This window comes from Penicillium lagena (genome assembly GCF_028827675.1).
Source record: "Penicillium lagena strain IBT 129212 chromosome Unknown utg000005l_segment0_segment0, whole genome shotgun sequence".
NCBI lineage: Eukaryota > Fungi > Ascomycota > Eurotiomycetes > Eurotiales > Aspergillaceae > Penicillium > Penicillium lagena.
In genome coordinates this window covers 3,390,387-3,411,233 of record NW_026623226.1, presented here as the reverse complement: position 1 = coordinate 3,411,233, position 20,847 = coordinate 3,390,387, and the positions used below count along the sequence as shown (strand labels likewise).

Below are 20,847 nucleotides of genomic sequence, written 5' to 3'. Positions count from 1 at the left end.
GGCTACATTGCACTGTAAACACCCAGATCTTGATCGTGTGGCTTGTCCACCCTTCATCCCACTAACCTTTCTCTTGTAGACACACTGTACACAAGCTCGCTGCCCAACTAGCTGAAATCGATAGTGATTAGGCCCTATAGAGGGCTTTAGCTTTGGCACTTCATTTGTAATTGCAAAGCTAAAGAGCTCTTGATATAGCTTCTTTCGAAAATCTAGCTGATTGGGCCTAGATTCCTGACGTTGTTGCTTATGAATTGATTGAATTCTAAAAGCATTAACGATGGCAGCGTCTAGGAAGAAGTAAAGAAGTGGAAACCAATTGCGGACAGCCCTACGATGAGTCTCATAGGAAGCCCTATATTGATTTGCAATATCTACCCCACCCATATAATGATTGTAGTCATTAATGGCAGTAGGAATTGCTAAATCCTTCTCAACTTCGTCCCCAAAAGGGGCACGTGCAATAGTGGCATTTGTAGACGTGATTGCGGGCCTCTTTCGCTTTGTAGAAATAAAGGCATCTGGCGAATGGATAGTTGATAGTAGTAATACTATATTATTATCCTGCCAAGCGAGACAGAGGATGCCCTGAGCTTCAGAAGCAAATAATGTACCCCATGGGATAGATTTGAAATGCTCTTTTAGCTCAATAAGTTGATTTGGTATCCCACTCCTTGGGCGAGCTGTACCACAAGCCCCACAATTGAGAGCGCGGAGTTCTTTAAAAAGGGCAACTGAATTAAAATAGTTGTCCATATAGACAACATAGGGGACTGAATCGATAGATGAATTGATGACTGAATCGATGGCTGAATTGATAGCTGAATTAATAGCTGGATCAACGGCTGGATCAATGGCTGGATCAATGGCTGGATCAATGGCTGGATCAATGGCTGGATCAATGGCTGGATCAATGGCTGGATCAATGGCTGGATCGATGGCTGAATTGATGGCTGAATCGATGGCTGAATTAGCTAAATCGATAGTTGAATTGATGGCCGAATCAGCCGAATCGATAGTTGAATTGATGGCTGAATTAATAGCTGAATCGATAGCTGAATTGATGGCTGAATCGATAGCTGAATCCCTAAGTCTAGGCAGCTTTGTAATCATATTCAATACCATAGACGCTGTAGGGCTAAGGCCAGGGAATCGAAACATCTCCATAATACCCCAGAGGCGACTAGTCCAGGTAAATGTCCAAATATAGCCATGCTCTGCCAGTGCAAAGATTTTGTATCCCTGGGGAATAGGCTTATTAGGCATTTTGATTGTATGCTTCGTACGATTAAAGCAACGAATCATAGTCTCATCAATAGAAATATTTGAACCTGGATAGTAGTAATTTCGAGCTGCTCTTTCAAATTCAGAAGCTAGAGGCTCTACTTTATACCACCATTGCTTAGTCGCCTTTTGGTCATCCTCTGTACCTAGCCTAGATATATGTAAGAAGCGTTTAATCTGTTCAAATCGCTTCTGAGCCATATAGCGTCTAGGAAGGTGTAGAGGTCCATTATCCTCATCTTGGCTCCAATAGTCATCAAACGTCGGGGATTGATGAATGCCCATATAGATAAGGATCCCAAAAAAGACCTATATTCTATTAGTATTAATAGACTAGATATTGATAGACCAGACTAGGTATTAATAGACTAGCCTTGATTTCTAAAGGGGTGGTATCCTTCCATGCGCGGCAGGTAGGCGATTGATGTTCAGATTGTTTTTGCTGCGCATATTCGTTGGTAGATTGGGCAATATATTCGAACATTTCTTCGCTTATAAAGAGAGAGAATAGCGCATATGGGCTATCAATATTCAGACTACTTGGGAGCTGTAGTCGTGGGGCCTCAAAGCTAGGATATAGAGGTTGAAGTCGAGCATTAAGCGCCTCTTGGGAGGGTAGTTCAGCAATAATTTCATTAAGCTTCCGCTTAGTGCCTAATAAATCTCTAGAATTAGTATAATACTAGCCCCTAAGCCTAATAATATAAGGTAAATACCTTTTGCCATACTGAATTTAAGGATTGTAGAACTAAAGGTGAGAGTAAAGTGAGAGTAGGGAGTAGTTTCAAAGAGAAACTAATTAACTACGCGTAGTTAGAATACTACGCGTTGATAACTAAGCAAAGTAGTGGAGCCCTTCTAGCTAATGAGAGCTCATAAATTTTAGTATTATGTCTAATTGGTTAGAAAAATACACTAATTGAAACCACGCTAATTGTGCTGGCGCGGACGGTGAAGGGGATAGATCGATCGGGGGCCAATCACCGACCGATTCCGCCGACCGCCTGCCGGTCCAGGCGATCCCGGCAGAACCCCGAGGCCCCCCCCCTGGCGCACCGACGTTTTTTGTTGCGGTCGCCCGACCGTTCCCGCGGGACTTCGCCTCGAGGGTCCTTTGAGGCATTATGGATCAGACAAACAAGAGAATAGGATCCCCACGCCGTGGAGAGGCTACACAATTATCGAATATGTCGCCTGATGATGAGCACGCACCTACTCCATGCCTTGAGCAACTCGAATCCAAATAGTCATCGGCTGCAAATATGTTTTCTACAAGAGTGTACAATCTTGACACAAACAGCATCCAAAAGATCAGGGATCTTGGACATCTGCCATTGTGCTGCACCCACTCACGATGACAGCCACGGAAAACACGGATCCAACCTCAGAAACTGGCTCTCTCCTTCGTCTAGATCTGCCGCAAGACCGTAGCCGCGCACCACGGTTCTCTGGTGCCCAAACCAAACGTCAGATGCCCTGTAACATGCCCCTTTTAATCCCAAGTCCTTCAACGAAAGCGAAACCTTTTGTGTTCCGTTCAGCATACTGTTGTATCCAGCAGCACCTGCAAGGTTCGGTCCAAGGTTGGTTAGCAGCGCATACGCACGCCCAAACTCATCTGGGCCTGCAATCCAGCCCTGGAGCTGTTTGGCCAGGTTATCCCCAGTTCCCGGATTTCGGGGCTGCATCGGGTGGCGACTACAGAAATCGGATGCCTCGATCGACTCGCGAGATGTGAAAAGCTTACGTCCCAGATCATCCAGGTTTGTCATGTCGGCACCCGTAATGAGGTTAGCGGCCGCGCCAATCCAGTGGCTCATGACGGTAATACGCTGCTCATTCGAGACTCCGGAGATCTGAGGATCGTTGCCAATGTACAAGTTATCCATGTCCGGGTACATTGTCAGCGGTTGATCCTTGTCAACTTGTAACGAGATATACTGCCGATAGTTCTCAATTTCGCGTTGCACCGGCCACCACTGGAGCAGCGTGTCGGTGCCGGAAAAGTTGATGTCCTGGTCTGTTCGTAGTGTCTCTGCGGTTGACCTCCAGATATCATAGTATGTGTCGTTTCGACAGAGCTTCCAAGACAGGTCCAGACGTATCTTGCGGCCACTGTTCTGGATGGCCCGATGGAATGCCACAGCGGCACCGCTATTGTTCGCGGGCAAAGTGGCACCGTTCTGGATAGATCCGGGTGTTATAAAATCCAACTTGATCATATCTACACCCCAGGAAGCCCATAGGTCCAACAAAGAGTCATGCCATATTTGCGTGGCCGGGTTTGAATAATCGAAATCGCAATACGGGTTTGGCGGCACTCCGTCGTTGTTCTCGTTCATAATGTCGCCCAAGGTAAGATTTGTTCCCATGACCGTCTTATTGATAGAGGTGCATGGCGCGCCAGGGATAACGTAGATGCCCATTTGCAGCCCTTTGCTGTGCAGGAAGCGGCCAAGCTTCGGGAGGTCAAATGCACTGTGGTTGTAGGTGATACGGCCAAAATCGTCCGTGTCAGCGACGCTCCAGCCGGCATCTAGGCTGCATAAGTTGTATCCGGCCTCGACGAATGGGCGTTCAGCCAGAACGCTGCACTGTGACATCGTGAACTCCTGGTTGAATCCCTTATAGCTAGGCGTCGTTGCCGGATTGGCCTCAATGCCCCAGCTGTTCCAGCCTCGTGCAGCACGGTGGAAGCCATTAGGAGTCTGTGCGGTCCTGAGAACCTTCAGCTCACCGCCGCCGTTGCTGGGCGCCACGGGATAGCATCCGTCCAAGTTGGTGTCATTGGGGTCTTGGTCAGGAACACCAGCAAGAGTGAGCCCCGCAAGAGCAGGCAGCAGCAAGCCGTGCCACATGTTGTGTTATCTTGTTGTACTGTTTGGGGGCCCTGACAGGTTTGATGTCCGCCACGGACCACACCTTAGGCCGGAAACCTTGCTCTCTTATGTAGTTGCACTGCATGCTCCGGCAGTATCGTCTTGAGTGCTGAGTCCTGGGTAGTTCCGCTCCTGTGAGGTGATATTTTCCTCTTCGAGCAAATGATTCCGCTAGCTTCGAACGAAATATACGACGGCTTATATTCCAACTGGGCATTTGCCAAGGCTTTGCCCGAACAGGCATACCGCAGATCGAAACGGAGATGGGGCTACTCTCTGTGAAACATGGCAGTTCAACGCGCATTTACGCAAGACCCTGGAGAATATGCTGCGTCGAGCTCGGATCGAGTTCCCATTCTGGGGATTCGACCCCAGGTTTGCGGAACATGCCAGAACGCTATTTTAGCACATGTACGAGTTAGGTAGGTTCGTGCGACCTTGGCTACGATTTACATCCTTTACTTTGTTAGCTTACCTCATGACCTGAGAGGTGGATGGATGCCCGATTAATTTCGCAGGTGTGCAAATTAATTCAAGTTGTGTAGCTCCCATTTCCAAGTCATGTATCAAGAGCGGTCTACTACAATGGCGAGTTCTTCAGGCGAACTTATAGAGACTGTGTGCATACATCTGGTAAGAGTCTCGGAACAAGAACTGCGCCAGTCAGTGGATACCAAAACTGTCTCTGCGTATTGCGCTAAATAAACGGCGTGCATCACAAAGTCGCGTTCGCATACCCGCAGTTTCTCCATTTCGGTTGCTGAATTTTTCAATAACTGACTCGACGTTGTCTAATACTGTCTAACTGCGAACTAAAATATTTGATAGCGCTCTACGCGGAGTCCTGACAGCAGACGTCTCTATGCAGAGCTGGGGCGTCGGCAGTTCCGGTGGTCGAGACTTTGGACCTCCTCAGACAACAAATTTCAGCCCCGCCGATCCCAATGTCGGGGAAATATATTTTCACATTCTATCCAAGCGACCGATGCTTAGTATTGGACAGCGGTGTATGGATACCAGAGGCCTTCTACGGAGTTACTTCGTAGTCTGGGCAAATAGTACAATTCCATGCTGGCAGATGCTCAGCCCGCTTCACCCACCCTGCTCCACACAGCCCCACAACTCATAGCGCGATGCGCGCGGGGAAGAGCACGCGGAGAATTTCAAGTGACGGAATCTGACAGAAGCCGCCGGTTTGTGGCGAACCGGAAGAAACTTGTTTAAAAAAGGCAGCTCGCCCCGACTGTGGTAGACGAAGCGCTCAGCCGCCTCCAGCTCGTGACAGTCACATCAGGGGCTTCAGTATCTGGAAGCTCGCTCCATCGGAGCCGCTCTCGACGCATTATCGCACAGCTTTTACGGCATCGGCACTTCGCTGGGCTTTTTGATTTGTCTTTGACCCCAGGATTTGCGTAACAGATAACGACCAATATGCGGCATTTTCCCATTCGCCGACGGTGAGTTGGTGAGTCCCCTGGCCCAGCAGCATGGAACATGTGCGTCTGACTCTCTCACTCGAAAACAGCACGGCATGTCGGCGCTGCAATAAAAATGTAGGCTTGTAGCACCTTTGTGTGCTTGCTGTGCTCGCCAAGCAACACTCTGGCTGATATCTTCTGTCCTAGGCGATAGACGGCTTCCTCGCTGTGGACGGTGTGTCCGGGGTGGGCGTAACTGCGTGCGCAAGCCGCCCCGCTTATCCATCACTCCACGAGAAGCTCAGAGGATCTCCAGGCAGAAGATCCGTCCACTACGTCAGTTTCGGCCAAAACCCAGACTACTACGCTGAGTGGTGTAATGGAAAGTTCCACTGTAAAGCGACACAAGCTATCAAAGTTCTCGTCCACCAGTGCCGCCAGGAGGGTGACATAGACCAGCTTGCTCTTGGGATGGAAAACACGTGCGTGGTGGTCAAAGGCAGCGAGCTGGGAAAATCGAAAGCCAAGTGGTATCTTGGCGAGCATTATGAGACACTGGATCGGGTGCTCGAGAAAAACCATCGCGGTATTGTTGTAAGGTATCCTTCATCCTCACCATTGCTGGGCAATTTTAACTCAGGTGGGCGGTCTCTAGGCGATTTCCTCAATCTGAAGGCTTGGGATGAGTACATCATGATAAGAGAGAGCTCTACACTGGGGTGGTCTTGCGAAGCTTCCAGAAGCTGGGCAGCCTATCAGATGACAAGATTCGTGCACTGGAAGCATGGAGAACGCAGCATGGGATCGCTTAAGGATGGCAGCGGGGTCACATTGCTCTTCACTTTGCAGAGCAAGTTTGACTGCTCGAGCGGCATGGGGTAAATGCAACTTATACCCTGTTTTGTGCTACTCTCCTCCATTTCGTGAGGGGTAGACGGTCCTACTCTGGGGCTAAGTCTGGGGTCGGCGTTATTTTGAATCGGACATGCGTGCTCGAAGCTCAATGGACCCCTGGCATTACCATTTGGGCAGTGATCGTCAGGATTATACCGAAAGCTTTCCTTAGAAACGCCTTGTACTACGGTAGGATGGATAGGAAACTGGCCAGGACAGATCTGGTATCAACAGCGGACTCCAGTATCTTAGGGTCGGGGATAAAAAGTTCTGGTCTTGGCGCTCTTACACGGACCGGCCCCACCAGCCTGATCAGGCAATTCAGAGCGTCTATGCTGCTTCTACACCATCTCTGTCATCATCAAAAAATGCAATGCGCCGCAGCGAGGGCCGTTAAGCCAGCTTCAACAGTATAGCCTGATGTTTGTAATCGGGCAGCCAGTCCCCCGCTTACTTCTTGGCGTGTTATGGTGCATATAAGGGCCTATGGGCAGGGAAACTCTTCAACTCGAGGTATGCCTTCGTCGATTAGAGAATCAAGTGCGGCCATTGTATGAAAGTGTGATTATGTATCGCCTCCTCCCAAGTCTTGTCCTGGCCGGCTTGGCCGGGGCACAGCACATCACCAACCTCAGTGATGTCCAGTGGACTCTCAGCAATGGTGTCAATGTAACCATACCTGGTAACCTGCCGTCGCAGGCGCATCTTGACCTCTTTGATGCGGGCATTATCGGCGACCCGCTGTACGGATTCAATGAGTGGAACCAATACTGGGTGGAGAGGTCAAATTGGACGTACACCTCTAAGCCAATCTCAGGCTTGTAAGCTGCCTTTCACCAAGATGAACGCCCCGTGAGAGCCCAAGCCTAATTAAGAGCAGAGAACAAGGCCATGGACTCGAGTCGTGGCTTGTCTTCGAAGGATTAGATACCTTCTGTGAAATCAAGCTCTGCAACCATACCGTCGCCAACGTCGCAAATCAGTTCCGCAAGTACACGTTTGAGGTCACGGACATTCTGCCGAAATGCTCTGGCGACCCAGTTCTCAGCCTGAATTTTGGCTCCGCTCCAGCGATCGTCCTCGAAATTGCAGCGACAAGGGGACCTGGTAAGCCTTGCTGCCATGACTATGCCATTGATGCGCTTCTGACGGTTTCTATGCAGCCTACGTCAATCAAGCAAACGGCTACGATGGTCAAGAATTTCAAGGTCGTGTCTACATGAGAAAGGAAGAAAATGACCTAGGTTGGGACTGGAGCCCGCAGTTTGCTCCCGCTGGTCCGTGGCGTCCAGCGTATGTCGTTCAGAGAGCTAGAAAAGACCCGGTGTTTATTACGAACACCGCAATCGACATCTTCCGCCAGGGTCAGATGCCAAACTTGCCTCCGGATCAGTCGAAGCCGTTTGTATTCAATGCCAGCATTGATTTCTTCGGCACGTTGCCACACGGCGCAGAGATGCACCTGAAACTAGTTGACAGCACCGGAAAGACGGTAAAGGAGACTAAGCTTAGCGACGTCTACCAGTCTAGCGAGACTATTACCGGACATACCATCATCAACGAAGACGTGGACCTTTGGTGGCCATCCGGCTATGGTGCTCAGAGCCTCTATATGGCGACCGTTTCTGTGACTAGCCCTGAGTTCGACAAGCCCGCCGTTGTCACCAAACGGGTTGGATTCCGGACAATTGTGCTCAACCTAGAGCCCATCAGTGAGGAGCAGACAGCTGCTGGCGTCGGCCCGGGGGCCAACTGGAACTTCCAGATCAACGGTCACGAGATATATGCCAAGGGCTCCAACTTCATCCCCCCGGATGTCTTCTGGGCTCGCGTCAACGAAACGAAAGTCAGGCAACTCCTTGAGTTAGCCGTCGCTGGGCGCCAGAATACGCTCCGTGTATGGTCTTCAGGGGCCTATCTCCCAGATTGGGCCTACGACATGGCTGACGAGATGGGTCTCTTACTCTGGTCAGAGTTCCAGTTTTCTGTGGCATACTTTCCTACCCTGCCAGATTTTTTGGCGGAATACGAAGCCGAAGTCTATTATAACTCCCGCCGGGTCAACCATCACCCCAGTCTGGCCCTATGGGCAGGTGGCAATGAGCTTGAGTATTACATTGTGCTATACTACTTGGACGCAACCAACCCTATTTTGGCAGATTATGAGAAAATCTTCCAGGAGGTTATTATCAAGTGTGTGTATGCCAACACGCACTCCATCAGCTATATCCCTTCATCCACCTACCATGGCTACCTGTCACTCGATTTTAACTCTACCCGCCCTCAGGTCTCGCGGTACCTTAATACGTCAGGACCGGACGCACTATACTACGACACCGACTTCTACAACTACGATGGGTCTCAGGCCTTCAACTATAGCTCCTATCCGGTGGGCCGCTTCGCCGATGAGTTCGGGTTTCCATCAATGCCTTCGGTGGAGTCATGGAGAGACACGATCCCTGAGAGTGCATTTTCCCTGGACTCAACTTACGTCCGTCACCACAATCGCCATCTGGGGTCTGGCGACACGTTCATGGAACAGTCAGCGGCAGGTATCGAACAGATAACGGACGCTGTCAAGTACTGGTATCCACTGCCAAATATGAAGGACCAGGTGGCCAACTTCACTGCCTGGATATATACGACGCAGGTCTTCCAGGCTGATTATTACGCTTCTCAGATGGCATTCTACCGGCGCGGATCGGGGCTGCCAAACCGACAACTTGGTTCCCTCTACTGGCAACTCAATGACGTTTGGGTTGGGTCAACCTGGGCGAGCATCGAGCACAGCCTGCGCCAGAAGGTGGTCTATTATGCAGCCAAGGACATCTTCAGTCCGGTCATTGTTCGTCCGTTCTATGACGTGGATACTGACACCCTGGACGTCTGGGTCGTCTCAGACTTGTGGGATAAGGCTTCCGGAGAAGTGACTCTCAAATGGATGGACTGGAGGGGCAAAACTCTGAACCTCGACCCGCCCGCTGGTGTTGACTCAGGGTACGGTGGCTCTCTCAGGTTGCCTTTTGATGTTATGCCCATCAATGCCACTCGCGTAGCCACATATCCCGATGTCTCCGGCCTCTTCTCTAACAGCACACCGGCATCAAATGCCCTGTTGTCGCTCTCTGTCAAGGCTGGAGATCAGATTCACTCAAGCTACTTCCACCTAGAGAGCCTGAACGCAAGTACCATCCACGATCCTGGTCTGACACTGACGGTGGAGACGGGGTCCGCTGGACACGGTCATGGCGTCCAGTTCAAGGTGACCGCAACCAAGGCAGTGGCAGCATGGGTGTGGCTAGATTACCCTTCGACGGTCAGGGGTTATTTTGACCAGAACGGTTTTTGGCTGGACAAAGACGAGAGCCGCACAGTGGAGTTCACAGTATGGAACGACTTCACAGGGACGGGTGCGTGGGTGCGCGATGTAACGGTGCGGTCGATCTGGAACAATACTCTGAATGGATGAATGAAGAACCAACCAGAGAATAGAATAACGTCAGAGGAAATGAAGAATGAAAGGGCCAACTCGTAGAAGTTCTACTCTCTATTGTCAATGCCACCGGACGGTTCGCTCAGCCTGGTAGAGCTGTTCCTGATACGATATCGGGAATATTATCAGGAGACTAAAATCCATGATGATAATTATCGCCCGATATATCGACTATTCGCCGATATTTCACTACCCGACGTCTACCCTCCGGATCAACTATGTGGCTAGCCGATGCGAAGGCAAGGCCTTGAAGCATATTGGCCCTCGCCTACGTAAGGACGTCCCGCTTTCGTACGATGATGAGACCGACCTCCTCGATGACTTATAGGAGATTTTCTCGGACCCAAACCGCCGTGCGAAGGCCCGAATTGAATATACATAGCTAAAGATGAAGCCGAAGGACAGCTTCGATGACTTCCTGATCGAATATAGACTGGCGTGCCTTGACGGTGGGGCCGGTGAATCAATCGAAGAGTGTAGGTGGTGGCACTAGTTTCGAGACGTACTATAAGTTAATGGTGATAGTAAACCTGCCGCCTCGGGTAGCGATTAGCTCTAGGATCACGGGGCAAGCCGCTCACTATGCACTCTGAGCTGGCCCTAAGCGAGCTCTGAACGATCTCTAAGCGGGACCTGAGCTGCTACAACCTAAGCGCCACCCCATTGCTTAACCCCTTCCGTTCTTATCGTGCCTCCGGTCCTTCTCCTGCTCTCCGATACTAACCGCTCTACTGCCTATTGATGTTCCTAGAAGTATAGGCCAAGATGACGTTTTCCCATGTCGCTAGTAACTTTCACCTACTTCGAACTTCTAGTGACAAAACTTGATTCTCTTAAATCTACCTCAGAAATTAACAAACCCTCATCTTTATGATAAAAAGTATACTATATTCTACGCTAGTACAAATTTGGAAGAAGGGGAGAGGTCTAAGCAAAGCGACCCTTATATACACATGAGCCCTCACAGCCACATGGTCACAAGACTAGGTTTTCCACCGTATGGGACGACCAGAGAGTACACAGGCAAAAATATGACTAAATTCTACGCTAGAACAGATTTGTATGGAGAGGATGTGCAAGTAGAGCGAACCTAGTAATTATGTGTGGCTTCTTCCAAAAGCATTCCATTCCACTAGGCGTCCCACTAGGCGCTCATCGGATGGGGATTCTTGATAAACGGCTGACAAATAACTCCTAAACAGATTCAGCCTCTTCCATCTCAGCTCCTGTACTTAGCGATGGCCTGGCGAGTGGACCTGCTCCACTAGGCTCCTCCTCTTCACCCAAGAGTCTGGGGAAGAACCTGCTTAGCAGGGACTTCATATATGGTAAACACACACAGAGAGTTCCGACGTTTGCTTCAACAAGTCTATAAAGCAAGAAAGCTTTCATTAGCAACGAAGATAAAAAAACAGAAGAAACAAAGACAGAAACCTAGAAGAATCGCATCTTTCTCACCCGTAAATAGCGGCTCGCACAAAGGTCCTTGTAGGGTCAGTTAGGCCGAGACTTCTGTAAGTCTCTACCTGACGTAAGATACTGATAATGCAGACACTCAGGAGAAATTAGTATTAAAGGATTCTTAGTTAAGTCCAGGAAGATGTTATACTCACAAGGAACTTGTCATGAGGATAAAAGCAATTAAAACCTTCTGTCGCATAGGAATCAGCAGTCCCCACAAAATAAAAATTGGCAAAGAAAGCAGTGAAAAGTCTGTAACGATATTAAAATAACCATCAACAATAGCAATAATTTGAATTGAAATACAAGAGCCATAGGTAACTGTAATGTCCCATGCTTTGCGAAGAGGATGGCAGCGAAAGATAATCAGGATAACTGAAACCAGGGAATATGCAGTGATAAAGAACATTAATGAATAGATAGCGAAATGAAGTTCTTTGAAGCGTGAGAGTCGGATAAAGAGAATGCAGATAGACAACTTAATAAAACATAACGACATGAAATAAAGGACTGCATAGGCAAGAGCTGACTATATTAGTCAATTCAATTAGCTATCAACTTCATTCTCTTGATTAGCGCTCTATTAAAATTGAGAAGCTCACCTGAAGAAAGCTAGGATTAAAATTTGAAAAGGCCACATCCCAGGCATACCGACCAAGACCACTATGGTAAACATCTGGTCACCAAGAATCAGCTGCGTTGATATCGTCGCATCTCAGATCCAGAGATTTACACGGATAAGACAGGAAGGTTAGACCTGTTGCAAAGAGCTAGTAGACGTCAATATACTGTCGAAATGGATATATTGATAGTCGACTCATATCTTACCCATCCAACAATAAGGAACCCTGGATCGAAAAGTTAGTAATTGGTAGTTGAGAATAGAGTTGAAAATAACATACAGTCTTCAAGTTTCCATATGCAGGTGATTTTCAGCTTGACAAAAGCTCGCAACATAACGGAAACTGAGGCCAATCCCCATGTAATCATTGCAACAACAATAACCTTCCATCCTGTCGATGGAGGATTGTCGAAGTTTGGTGTTACGCCTGGTGGAGGAGGAATTAAGCCAATTTCGTTAGATTGTTCCATACATGAAAAAGTCACATGTTCGTGATAAGGAACTGCATTGGTATGTAACAAATGAGAGCAACCTTTAAAGGATCTAGGTAGCTAGGTTTATATACCAAGAATTATCAAATATCCTGTTTTGTTGGGCCTATTGAAGTCATTACATTGAGTTTCCTAGATTATGATTGGCTAACGTAATCAACCACCGAGTGACGAATACCACCGAGTGACGAATTTCGCGTCCATCTCCTACAATCATTTCCTTGACGCGTTATTTTTCACCACCACTATACAAAATGCCTCTATCTCAAGAAAATCGCATTCAGATGGCTATTTCTGCATTCAAAAATAAAAAAATCAAATCAAAATTAAAGGCTGCTGAGATATTTAGTGTGCCTGAAGCTACGCTTCGCCGTCGACTCAACGGTAGGAAATCACGCGCAGAAACACGCGCCAACAGTCATAAATTAAACCCTCTTGAAGAAGAAGTCCTTGCGAAGAGGCTGCTAGATGCAGATAAGCGAGGATTTTCAATTCGGCCAGAGTTTCTACGGGGAATGGCGCAGATCCTGCTTCGCGAGCGCACAGGAGATCCTACTACGACCCTTGGTGTCAACTGGGCATATAAGTTTATCAAACGGCATCCAGCACTGCGCACACGATACAATCGGCGGATCACGTACCAGCGTGCAAAGCAAGAGGATCCAAAGATTATTAAACAATGGTTTGCGACCGTACGCGAGGCTATTCAAGAACATGGTATCCACGAGGACGATATCTGGAACTTTGATGAAACTGGCTTCGCAATGGGACTTTGTTCAACCTCTAAGGTTATTACTGCAGTCGATCGCAGTGAAAGGCCCCGTAGGGTTATTCAGGGGAATCGCGAATGGGTCACAATTATTGAATGTGTGAGCTCAAAGGGGATATCTATACCCCCATGGATCATCTTGAAAGCAGGATCTCAACACGCTGCTTGGTATCAAGAACCTGCTCTCTTCAATAAGGGCTATGCTATCGCAAGAAGTCAGAATGGCTGGACAACAGATGAAATTGGCCTCCGCTGGCTAAAAGAGATGTTTGAACCACATTCTAAAACCTATTCAACTGGTGCAAAGCGGTTGCTTATTCTTGATGGTCATAGTAGTCATCTAACTGCAGATTTTGATGCATTCTGTGAAGAGAATGCTATTATCTGTCTTTGCATGCCTCCTCATACCTCTCATCTTTTACAACCACTTGATGTTGGTGTTTTTGGTCCGCTAAAGCGCGCATATGGAAAACTAGTAGAAGAGATGATGGTTGCCGGCAACAACCATATCGACAAGGAGGATTTCTTGTCTCTCTATCCACCTGCTCGCGAAAAGGTGTTTACTAGGGAGAATATACGCAGTGGTTTTGCAGGTGCAGGACTTAACCCGCTAGATCAAGATCGGGTTCTTGAAAAGGTAACTTTTCAACTTCGGACACCAACACCACCTCTTGTTGAAGTTGAAGGCTCAGTCTCCTCTGCTTTTCAAACACCTCAGAATCCTCGCCAACTCGATCACAAGGTACGCAGTCTACAGAGAAGCCTTCGAAAACGAATGCTTTCTAGTAGTCCAGTATCTCATATTCAACATCTTGAAAAAGCTGCACAGATGGCAATGAATATGAACCTTATTCTTCGACAAGAAATCAAGGTTCTACAAGGTGAGAATAAGCGGAAAATGCAAAAGAGGGCAAGGAAGCGTGGTAATCTTGGTGATGATCTTGTTTTATTTGTACAGGAAGGTCAGAATCGAGTGCAACAGCTTGATACACAGCTTAATGAGCCGGCCGCTGAGACGACGCCAAGGCCTCGCCAGCGAGCTCCACGACGCTGTAGTGGATGCGGGACTACTGGTCATACTATAAGAAATTGTCCTAGTAAATAGCTATTGTTTTATCTTTTTATATGGTCTGATTTAATACATTTGTGGTTGAAAAGCTTGAAATTTAACGGTACGCGCGACGAAATTCGTCACTCGGTGGTATTCGTCACTCGGTGGTTGATTACGTTAATAGATTAACATCTAATGTAATTTCCGTTAGAACCACCTAGGCCTCGCCAAAAAGTGGGTACTTACAGTGGCACTGCAAAAGTCTGTGACCCCAAAGTACCTTCCTTTACCGCCTCCTTATACGGGACATACCGCCCATAAATAGTAGATTTTGAGTGGTGCGGGCGATTATTGTCGGCAGAATATTAGCGCGATACTTTGGGGAGTCACAGACTTTTGCGGTGCCACTGTAACCCCTATCCCGGTAACATGAAATGCCCTGTGTGATGGAAACTCTCACTAGGTACCTGCACATTCGAGCACCGTCACTCCCAATCCACATATCGAATATTGCCTGAGAGCAGCAGAAACAAGAATTATTTAACTTCTTATTCAATAGCTCTTTTTCAAACACAGATTACGAAATGTTAAAGTGGCGGATTACAGGGCTACACGCATCACTAAAAAATCCGCTGTTTACTACTATGATGCCAAGATCATCCACAAGAACATCTGAAATGGATAGGAAAGACAATGTTGCATCATTTCACCTACCCAGTTATCTAGATTGATTCTTTATATCATCATAAGTATGTTACCTGAGAATATACCAATTTTGGTGGAATTCTTGGCAGCAGAAAGGTACATAGAACACAACTACTGATAAGGCGAATACACAGGGAGGGAACGTTCATGTAACTTGATGTATGAGAAACACTAGCGCCGCTAAACGAAACAGCCACCCCACAATCATGTTCGCAAGTAGGAGATGGCCTGCTTTAAGGAAACTGTCGAATCCAGGTGGAGAATTGATCCGCCACAAATTACCCAACTAGTAATATCATGACCGCAAGATAGAAGAAGTCTGACATTCTAAGGATACACTGGCTATCTCTTTAATAGTGCACAATGCATAGTAAGCGATATAAGCACATAATAACAAAAATGTGAAAATACAAAAGCAGTTTAGTGCTGACAAACTTTTATGCATGGATCCACCACGCTAGCATCTCGACAGAAACATTACTCAAGTAAAAGTACTTCGGGATCGCATCAAACTATGAGAGGGTATACAGTGCTGCAGAAAAAGTCACTAAGTATAGATGTTATATCTCCATGTGTGGTGGTCCAATCATCTTCTCTCGTGCTTCCAACGCCCGTCGATGCATTGCTTCCGCCTCTTTATATTCCCTTGCCTATAGAGCACATTGCCAAGGTGACTGACACTGGTGAGCGTGTCGGGATGCTCGCGTCTAAGCACCTTCTCTCGTGCGTCCAACGCCCATCGCTACATCGCTTCCGCCTCTTTAAGTGTTCCTCAAAGCAGTAAATACCATCCGCAGTTGGAGGAAATCGTAGCCACGTGCAGTCGATCTTCTTTGTGCTCATTAGATATCGCCCTCATCACCTCTTTCGCATGCGGAAGCAGCCTTTGGCATTCACTCCAGCTCTCGTACTATCCATCAGGAAACATCTGTGCCATGATGGCTCGCGGCTTCTCTCGCCATTGTGCCAGCTCGATGTGGATCTCTAGCCATGTCCGGACCGATAACTGTACGAGGCTGTGCATATCAAATGACGCTGTTTCAATTTCAAACCAAACAAGAGAATAACTGATCAATGGTGCCACGGCATCTTCAAACTAGAGCCTATACCTTAGTAGCAAAATAATCCGACTCCGGTGGAATCGGAACACGCTCCCCTTAGTCCCAACCGCTCCGTAGTGCGTGCCCCTGGCGTTGGCGCCCCGTGGCCGTAGGAGCAGTAGTAGTAGTAGTAGTAGTAGTAGTAGTAGTAGTAGTAGTAGTAGTAGTAGTAGTAGTAGTAGTAGTAAAAGCAGTAAACATGCGCCGCGCGCCATTTGTCTACCACGCGCGCACCCCCTCCTAATATAGCATCACCTCATACACATCACATAGACATTATACTATGAACTACTACCACAACGTGCGCCACCCCCAATGCCTACCATGTACGAACGACGAACGACCGACTACCGCAAGCTAGTTATGGATCTCTTTACCAACAACCCGACCTACCACGTTTAGATCTGCCTCCTATGCCGGATCGCCGTTCGGCCGTCGTAGCTCGTAGGCCATCTAGCCACACGCCGGCCAATTAGTAGTTGGGTGGGTGACCACCAGCGAATCCTAGCTGTTGCATATATACTTCTTTTTTCTCAACTGCTATCGTAAGTGTTTTAGTTTCAATTATTTTGTTGTCAAAATGACCATGGTCCGCGATTTTCTAGTATAGGACCGACAATCGGCGATGCAAACCAACCTGGCACAATAGAAGTCCGGGGAGCCAGAACATCGAGCCGAATTCCCCCAGTCCATCCATTTTAGTGGTCAAAGAAGTAGGGAATAGAGTTTCTTTGTGCACTTTGTCATCCCTTACTCAATGTATTCTTCATTCCCTCTTTCCTTTATCCCAAGTCTTCAGGCCAGCCTTTCATACAGATAGAATTACAAGCATGTCTGCCAATAAATACACCTTGTTAGTCGCGTTTGTGGCTTCTCTAGGCACGTTCCTATACGTGCGTTACTCCTAGGGTGGTGATTATCGTCTGCGTTCTAATTGAACTTCAAGGACTTCGACACGGGAATTGCAACGACAAGTAAGTACTTTATTTCTTTCATCGAACAAGTCCGTGGTCTAACTAAGTACATAGCCATTACCCACTAAAGTTGGATTGATTATATGAATCATCAATCGGATGGATTGACTAGTGCTGTATGCAGTGTTTTCTTCTTCTTTGCACAGAATCCTGACACATTACAGGTTGTGGCAGTATACATTGCCGGCGAAGCAGTCGGGGCGATTCTACAGATTCTCATAGCCGATAAACTTGGTCGTATTCACTTCATACAGGGAGCCTGCGTCCTTGTCACCTTAGATGCGCTATCCAGACTGCAGCCGTCAATGTTGGCATGTTTCATACTAGGCGTATTTTGGCCGGAATCGCTATTGGGTTCGCGGCCTTTTTTCCCATCCCAGTCAACTAAGAACGCGGAACTGACATTCAGAGTCGCCAGCGCGCTAAGCGGTAAAGTTCTAATCTACATTTCCGAAATTAGTCCACCGAAGACACGCGGCATAGTCGGTGGCCTATCAGGGGTGGGCCTTTCTATGGGCACCTTGGTCGCCAATTGGCTACGGTGACGTGTGACTACGCCAGCCCTCCGGTTTGCAGCAGGTCAATTCTAGTATGGCATGAGGGTCAACCAGCTACTATCCAGTACTGGTAGGCAGTCTGACTGCAGCCTCCGAGAGCCATCAGACTCCTCGAGGACTAGCAAGTGCTGCCTAGACGCTTGAATCTGGTGTATTTCGATACAACATCACGGTTCCTGTCGATGCCGAAGGATACGTGTTCTTGCCTGTTAAAGACACAGAGAAAACACATGGCATAAGATCCATGTCTTTGGATGGATCATCTATCCCTGTCGTCGTTCGCAGCGAAAGTCATTCTTTCACCGTGGCCTGAAATCTACATAGGTTCCCTGAACCATTGAGACTATCAAATATCGCTGAATATATGAAGTATATCATGCGTTAGTTAAATAGCACTTTAGTGCAGTTATAGCAATTTACTTAATTATGACAGATTCTTTTTCATCATTGGATTAATTAGTGATGATGCCCTTGGATGGCGATGGCTGACATTGCTGGTGGCGAAGCCCTCGCCGCCTTCGTCCGAATTCGGCCGAATCGCCCGAAACTCGAGGGATTTCGAACAAACCGCTCCTTCCGGCCCCATACGCAGCAGCTGTGATGGCTCGCATGATCACAAACCCACAGGCGCACGTAGAATATCCGGGCGGTCTCTCTATCCCTCTTCCCTATTAAACGATCCCGGCAGCGTGGCCGGTTTGATACCCACGCAAGAAAGCCACTGGGCTTGCCTCAACGAAAATACGCACAGGCGGCTACGCTCCATGGCCCTTGCCTAAGCACAACACAATGTCGTCCTCAAAGCGCATGCGGCTCGGCACCAAAAGCTGCACGGAGTGCCGCCGAAGAAAAGTCCGCTGCATCTTCCGGGCAGACGAAAGCGCCTGCGAGGCATGTCTGGCCCACGAGGCCGACTGCGTAGCTCAGCAGGCTGGAGGCCACGAAGTACCCAGCGACGAGGTTGACACTCTAAAGCGGCGCTTACGGGACCTCGAGGCAATTGTCCGCAAGCTTCCTCCGAATGCGACGCCGTCGCCCGGCTCCGATTTTGCTGGAGACGATGCGTCTGTCGTGCGTGAACGAGATGCTCGCGGCGACCTGTCCTCCACCACGACACTGTCGCACTCACCGGCGACAACACCATTTACCGTGGGCGGGTGGCCAGTGCCGACAGCAAAGCGTGGTGGAGTCAAGCTGTCGTCAACGGAGCCGGCCATCGAAGACTCCCCATTGATCCTCCTATTCAAGGGCGCCTCACTACTGGACAAAGAGAATGCGCCCGCATCTACAGCACCACCGCCTTTACCCGTCTCAGCTGTATCTGGCGTGCTTCAACACCGACATCGTCTCGCCTCACTGCTCCCGTCGACGCAAGACCTTGACGCCATACTAGAAGACACAGAGAAATACTGGCCGATATGGCCGCGATACTACTATGGAGAGCCCGGGGCAACCGACTTTCTGGGACCCGGAAAGGGACAACTGGCACGACAGCTCCTCTTCACAGTAGCCGCCAGCTCCGTGGAGCCAGGACTAATAGCAAGATCGGCTCTGTGGGTCGCGCTTTGCGTGCAGCAGACGTCTAGAAGCGTCTTGTCCATTGTGAGCCTTGCTTACTCGCAGTACGATCTGGTTGACGCATACATACGAACAGCAAAGTCGCTGCTGGAGCTGGACGGGGAGCGCGGCGGGACTCTCGATGGCATCGAGAGCATGAATATGCTGTACAAGTTGTCCATCAATATCGGGCGGTCGCAAACCGCGTGGTACTGGTGTCGACAAGCCATCACCACGGCCGTGAGCTTAGGCGTCCCCCGCAAGGTGGATGCGCTGGACATACGCGCCGCGTATGCGTGGTCCATGGCATGGCAGACGGAGCGGTTCATGGCCCTGATGCTTGGGCTGCCAACGTCCGTCTCAGCAAACCACCCAGGAACGTCATCTTACTCGCCTTCCGCCCCGTTGATGAGCCGCATCATGTGCTCGGTGGCACTCATCTGCGGGAAAGCCATCGACCGCGACCAGGCGCACCACGCTGCAGCTAGCTATGCGACGACCGTCGAGATCGACCAGGACATGGAAGAGGCATACCGCCTCTTTCCAGACGAGCACTGGCTCCCATTAGCACCGGATATGTCGCTCTCCGACTGCTGGAACCAGCAAGCCAGCAAGGTTATCTTCTTCACGACCCTCAAGCTCGTGCACATGCCGTGCATGCTCAAGTCGGTGGGCGAATCCAAGTTCCTGTACAGCTGGGATCGCGCCATGGAGGCCGCCCGCGGTGCGGCGACGGCATACTCCGAATTTAGGACATGGCCCGGCGCCAGCGCGACCCTATGCGAACTAATGGACTTTCAGGCTTTTAGCGCGGCTATGGTTCTCATCATAGGGCACCTGATATTCCCTGCGAGGGCTACATCACTCGCCAAAGATCAGGACTGGGCGCTCGTACGAGACGTGTCTCTCTGCCTGCGGCGTACCGTCGCCATCATGGACTGTGCCGTCGCCGCGCAGTCCGTCCGCATCCTCGATCTGGTTGACGCGGCACGTCACGGCGCCTACATTGCCGACGACGACTACGTCGTAACCATCCCCTACTTTGGGAGGATCCGCATCAACAAGAAGAAAGTCTCGGTAGACAACCAGAACGATAGCGACAACAGCCGTACCAGCCCTCGTATTGGTCTTAGTCCAGTGCTGCCCGTCGACTCGCTATCTACGCTCACAGACACGTACTTCAACACTGTCGAGTTTAGCACCATGTTCGCGCACGAGAACCCCTCCAAGCTCGATTTTGAGATGGAGCTCTGCTCCAGCTGGGCGGACCCGGCACTGTTTAACGCGGAAATCGACCGGACCCAAACGTTTAACTGCGGCCCCTTTTACCCGTTGCAAAGCTAGCATAGGTCCGAGGAAGGTGCTGTACATCGCTAACGGAGCCGGTTGTATTGGCATATTGCGACTGGCTGAAGTGACGAAAAGCAAAATACAACCAAAAAAAGCTCTGGAATGGCCGTACTACAACTGTCCCTCATAAAGTGAAGATAATGCCTACACAGTGGAGAGCACGATATGGCAAATCCGAAGTATGCTTTGTGTGCGAAGAGATATCGAGGCGGAAACAGATACCTGGTGGTGTCGGTGTGCGT

General features: G+C 49.1%; 6 protein-coding genes across 6 annotated transcripts; 4 read left to right on the top strand and 2 right to left on the bottom strand.

Moving 5' to 3' along the window:
* Window positions 1–2,633: 2,633 nt before the first annotated feature.
* On the bottom strand, window positions 2,634–4,142 carry N7510_008134 (glycoside hydrolase family 27 protein; the record flags this gene model as incomplete). Its single annotated transcript, XM_056980059.1, has 1 exon — window positions 2,634–4,142. One exon carries the CDS (start codon window positions 4,140–4,142, stop codon window positions 2,634–2,636), a length of 1,509 nt encoding a protein of 502 aa, XP_056833102.1.
* Window positions 4,143–5,594: 1,452 nt separating this feature from the next.
* On the top strand, window positions 5,595–6,463 carry N7510_008133 (uncharacterized protein; the record flags this gene model as incomplete). The annotated part of the gene is made up of 2 exons (XM_056980058.1): window positions 5,595–5,620; window positions 5,905–6,463. The coding sequence occupies 2 exons, from the start codon at window positions 5,595–5,597 to the stop codon at window positions 6,461–6,463; spliced, it is 585 nt and encodes a 194-aa protein (XP_056833101.1).
* A 579-nt stretch (window positions 6,464–7,042) lies between these two features.
* On the top strand, window positions 7,043–9,944 carry N7510_008132 (beta-mannosidase; the record flags this gene model as incomplete). Its single annotated transcript, XM_056980057.1, has 3 exons — window positions 7,043–7,296; window positions 7,356–7,582; window positions 7,639–9,944. 3 exons carry the CDS (start codon window positions 7,043–7,045, stop codon window positions 9,942–9,944), a joined length of 2,787 nt encoding a protein of 928 aa, XP_056833100.1.
* A 169-nt stretch (window positions 9,945–10,113) lies between these two features.
* N7510_008131 (uncharacterized protein) lies at window positions 10,114–10,296 on the top strand (the record flags this gene model as incomplete). Its single annotated transcript, XM_056980056.1, has 1 exon — window positions 10,114–10,296. The coding sequence occupies one exon, from the start codon at window positions 10,114–10,116 to the stop codon at window positions 10,294–10,296; it is 183 nt and encodes a 60-aa protein (XP_056833099.1).
* A 5,928-nt stretch (window positions 10,297–16,224) lies between these two features.
* On the bottom strand, window positions 16,225–17,463 carry N7510_008130 (uncharacterized protein; the record flags this gene model as incomplete). Its single annotated transcript, XM_056980055.1, has 2 exons — window positions 16,225–16,386; window positions 17,416–17,463. The coding sequence occupies 2 exons, from the start codon at window positions 17,461–17,463 to the stop codon at window positions 16,225–16,227; spliced, it is 210 nt and encodes a 69-aa protein (XP_056833098.1).
* A 1,024-nt stretch (window positions 17,464–18,487) lies between these two features.
* On the top strand, window positions 18,488–20,599 carry N7510_008129 (transcription factor; the record flags this gene model as incomplete). Its single annotated transcript, XM_056980054.1, has 1 exon — window positions 18,488–20,599. One exon carries the CDS (start codon window positions 18,488–18,490, stop codon window positions 20,597–20,599), a length of 2,112 nt encoding a protein of 703 aa, XP_056833097.1.
* Between the last annotated feature and the right edge of the window lie 248 nt (window positions 20,600–20,847).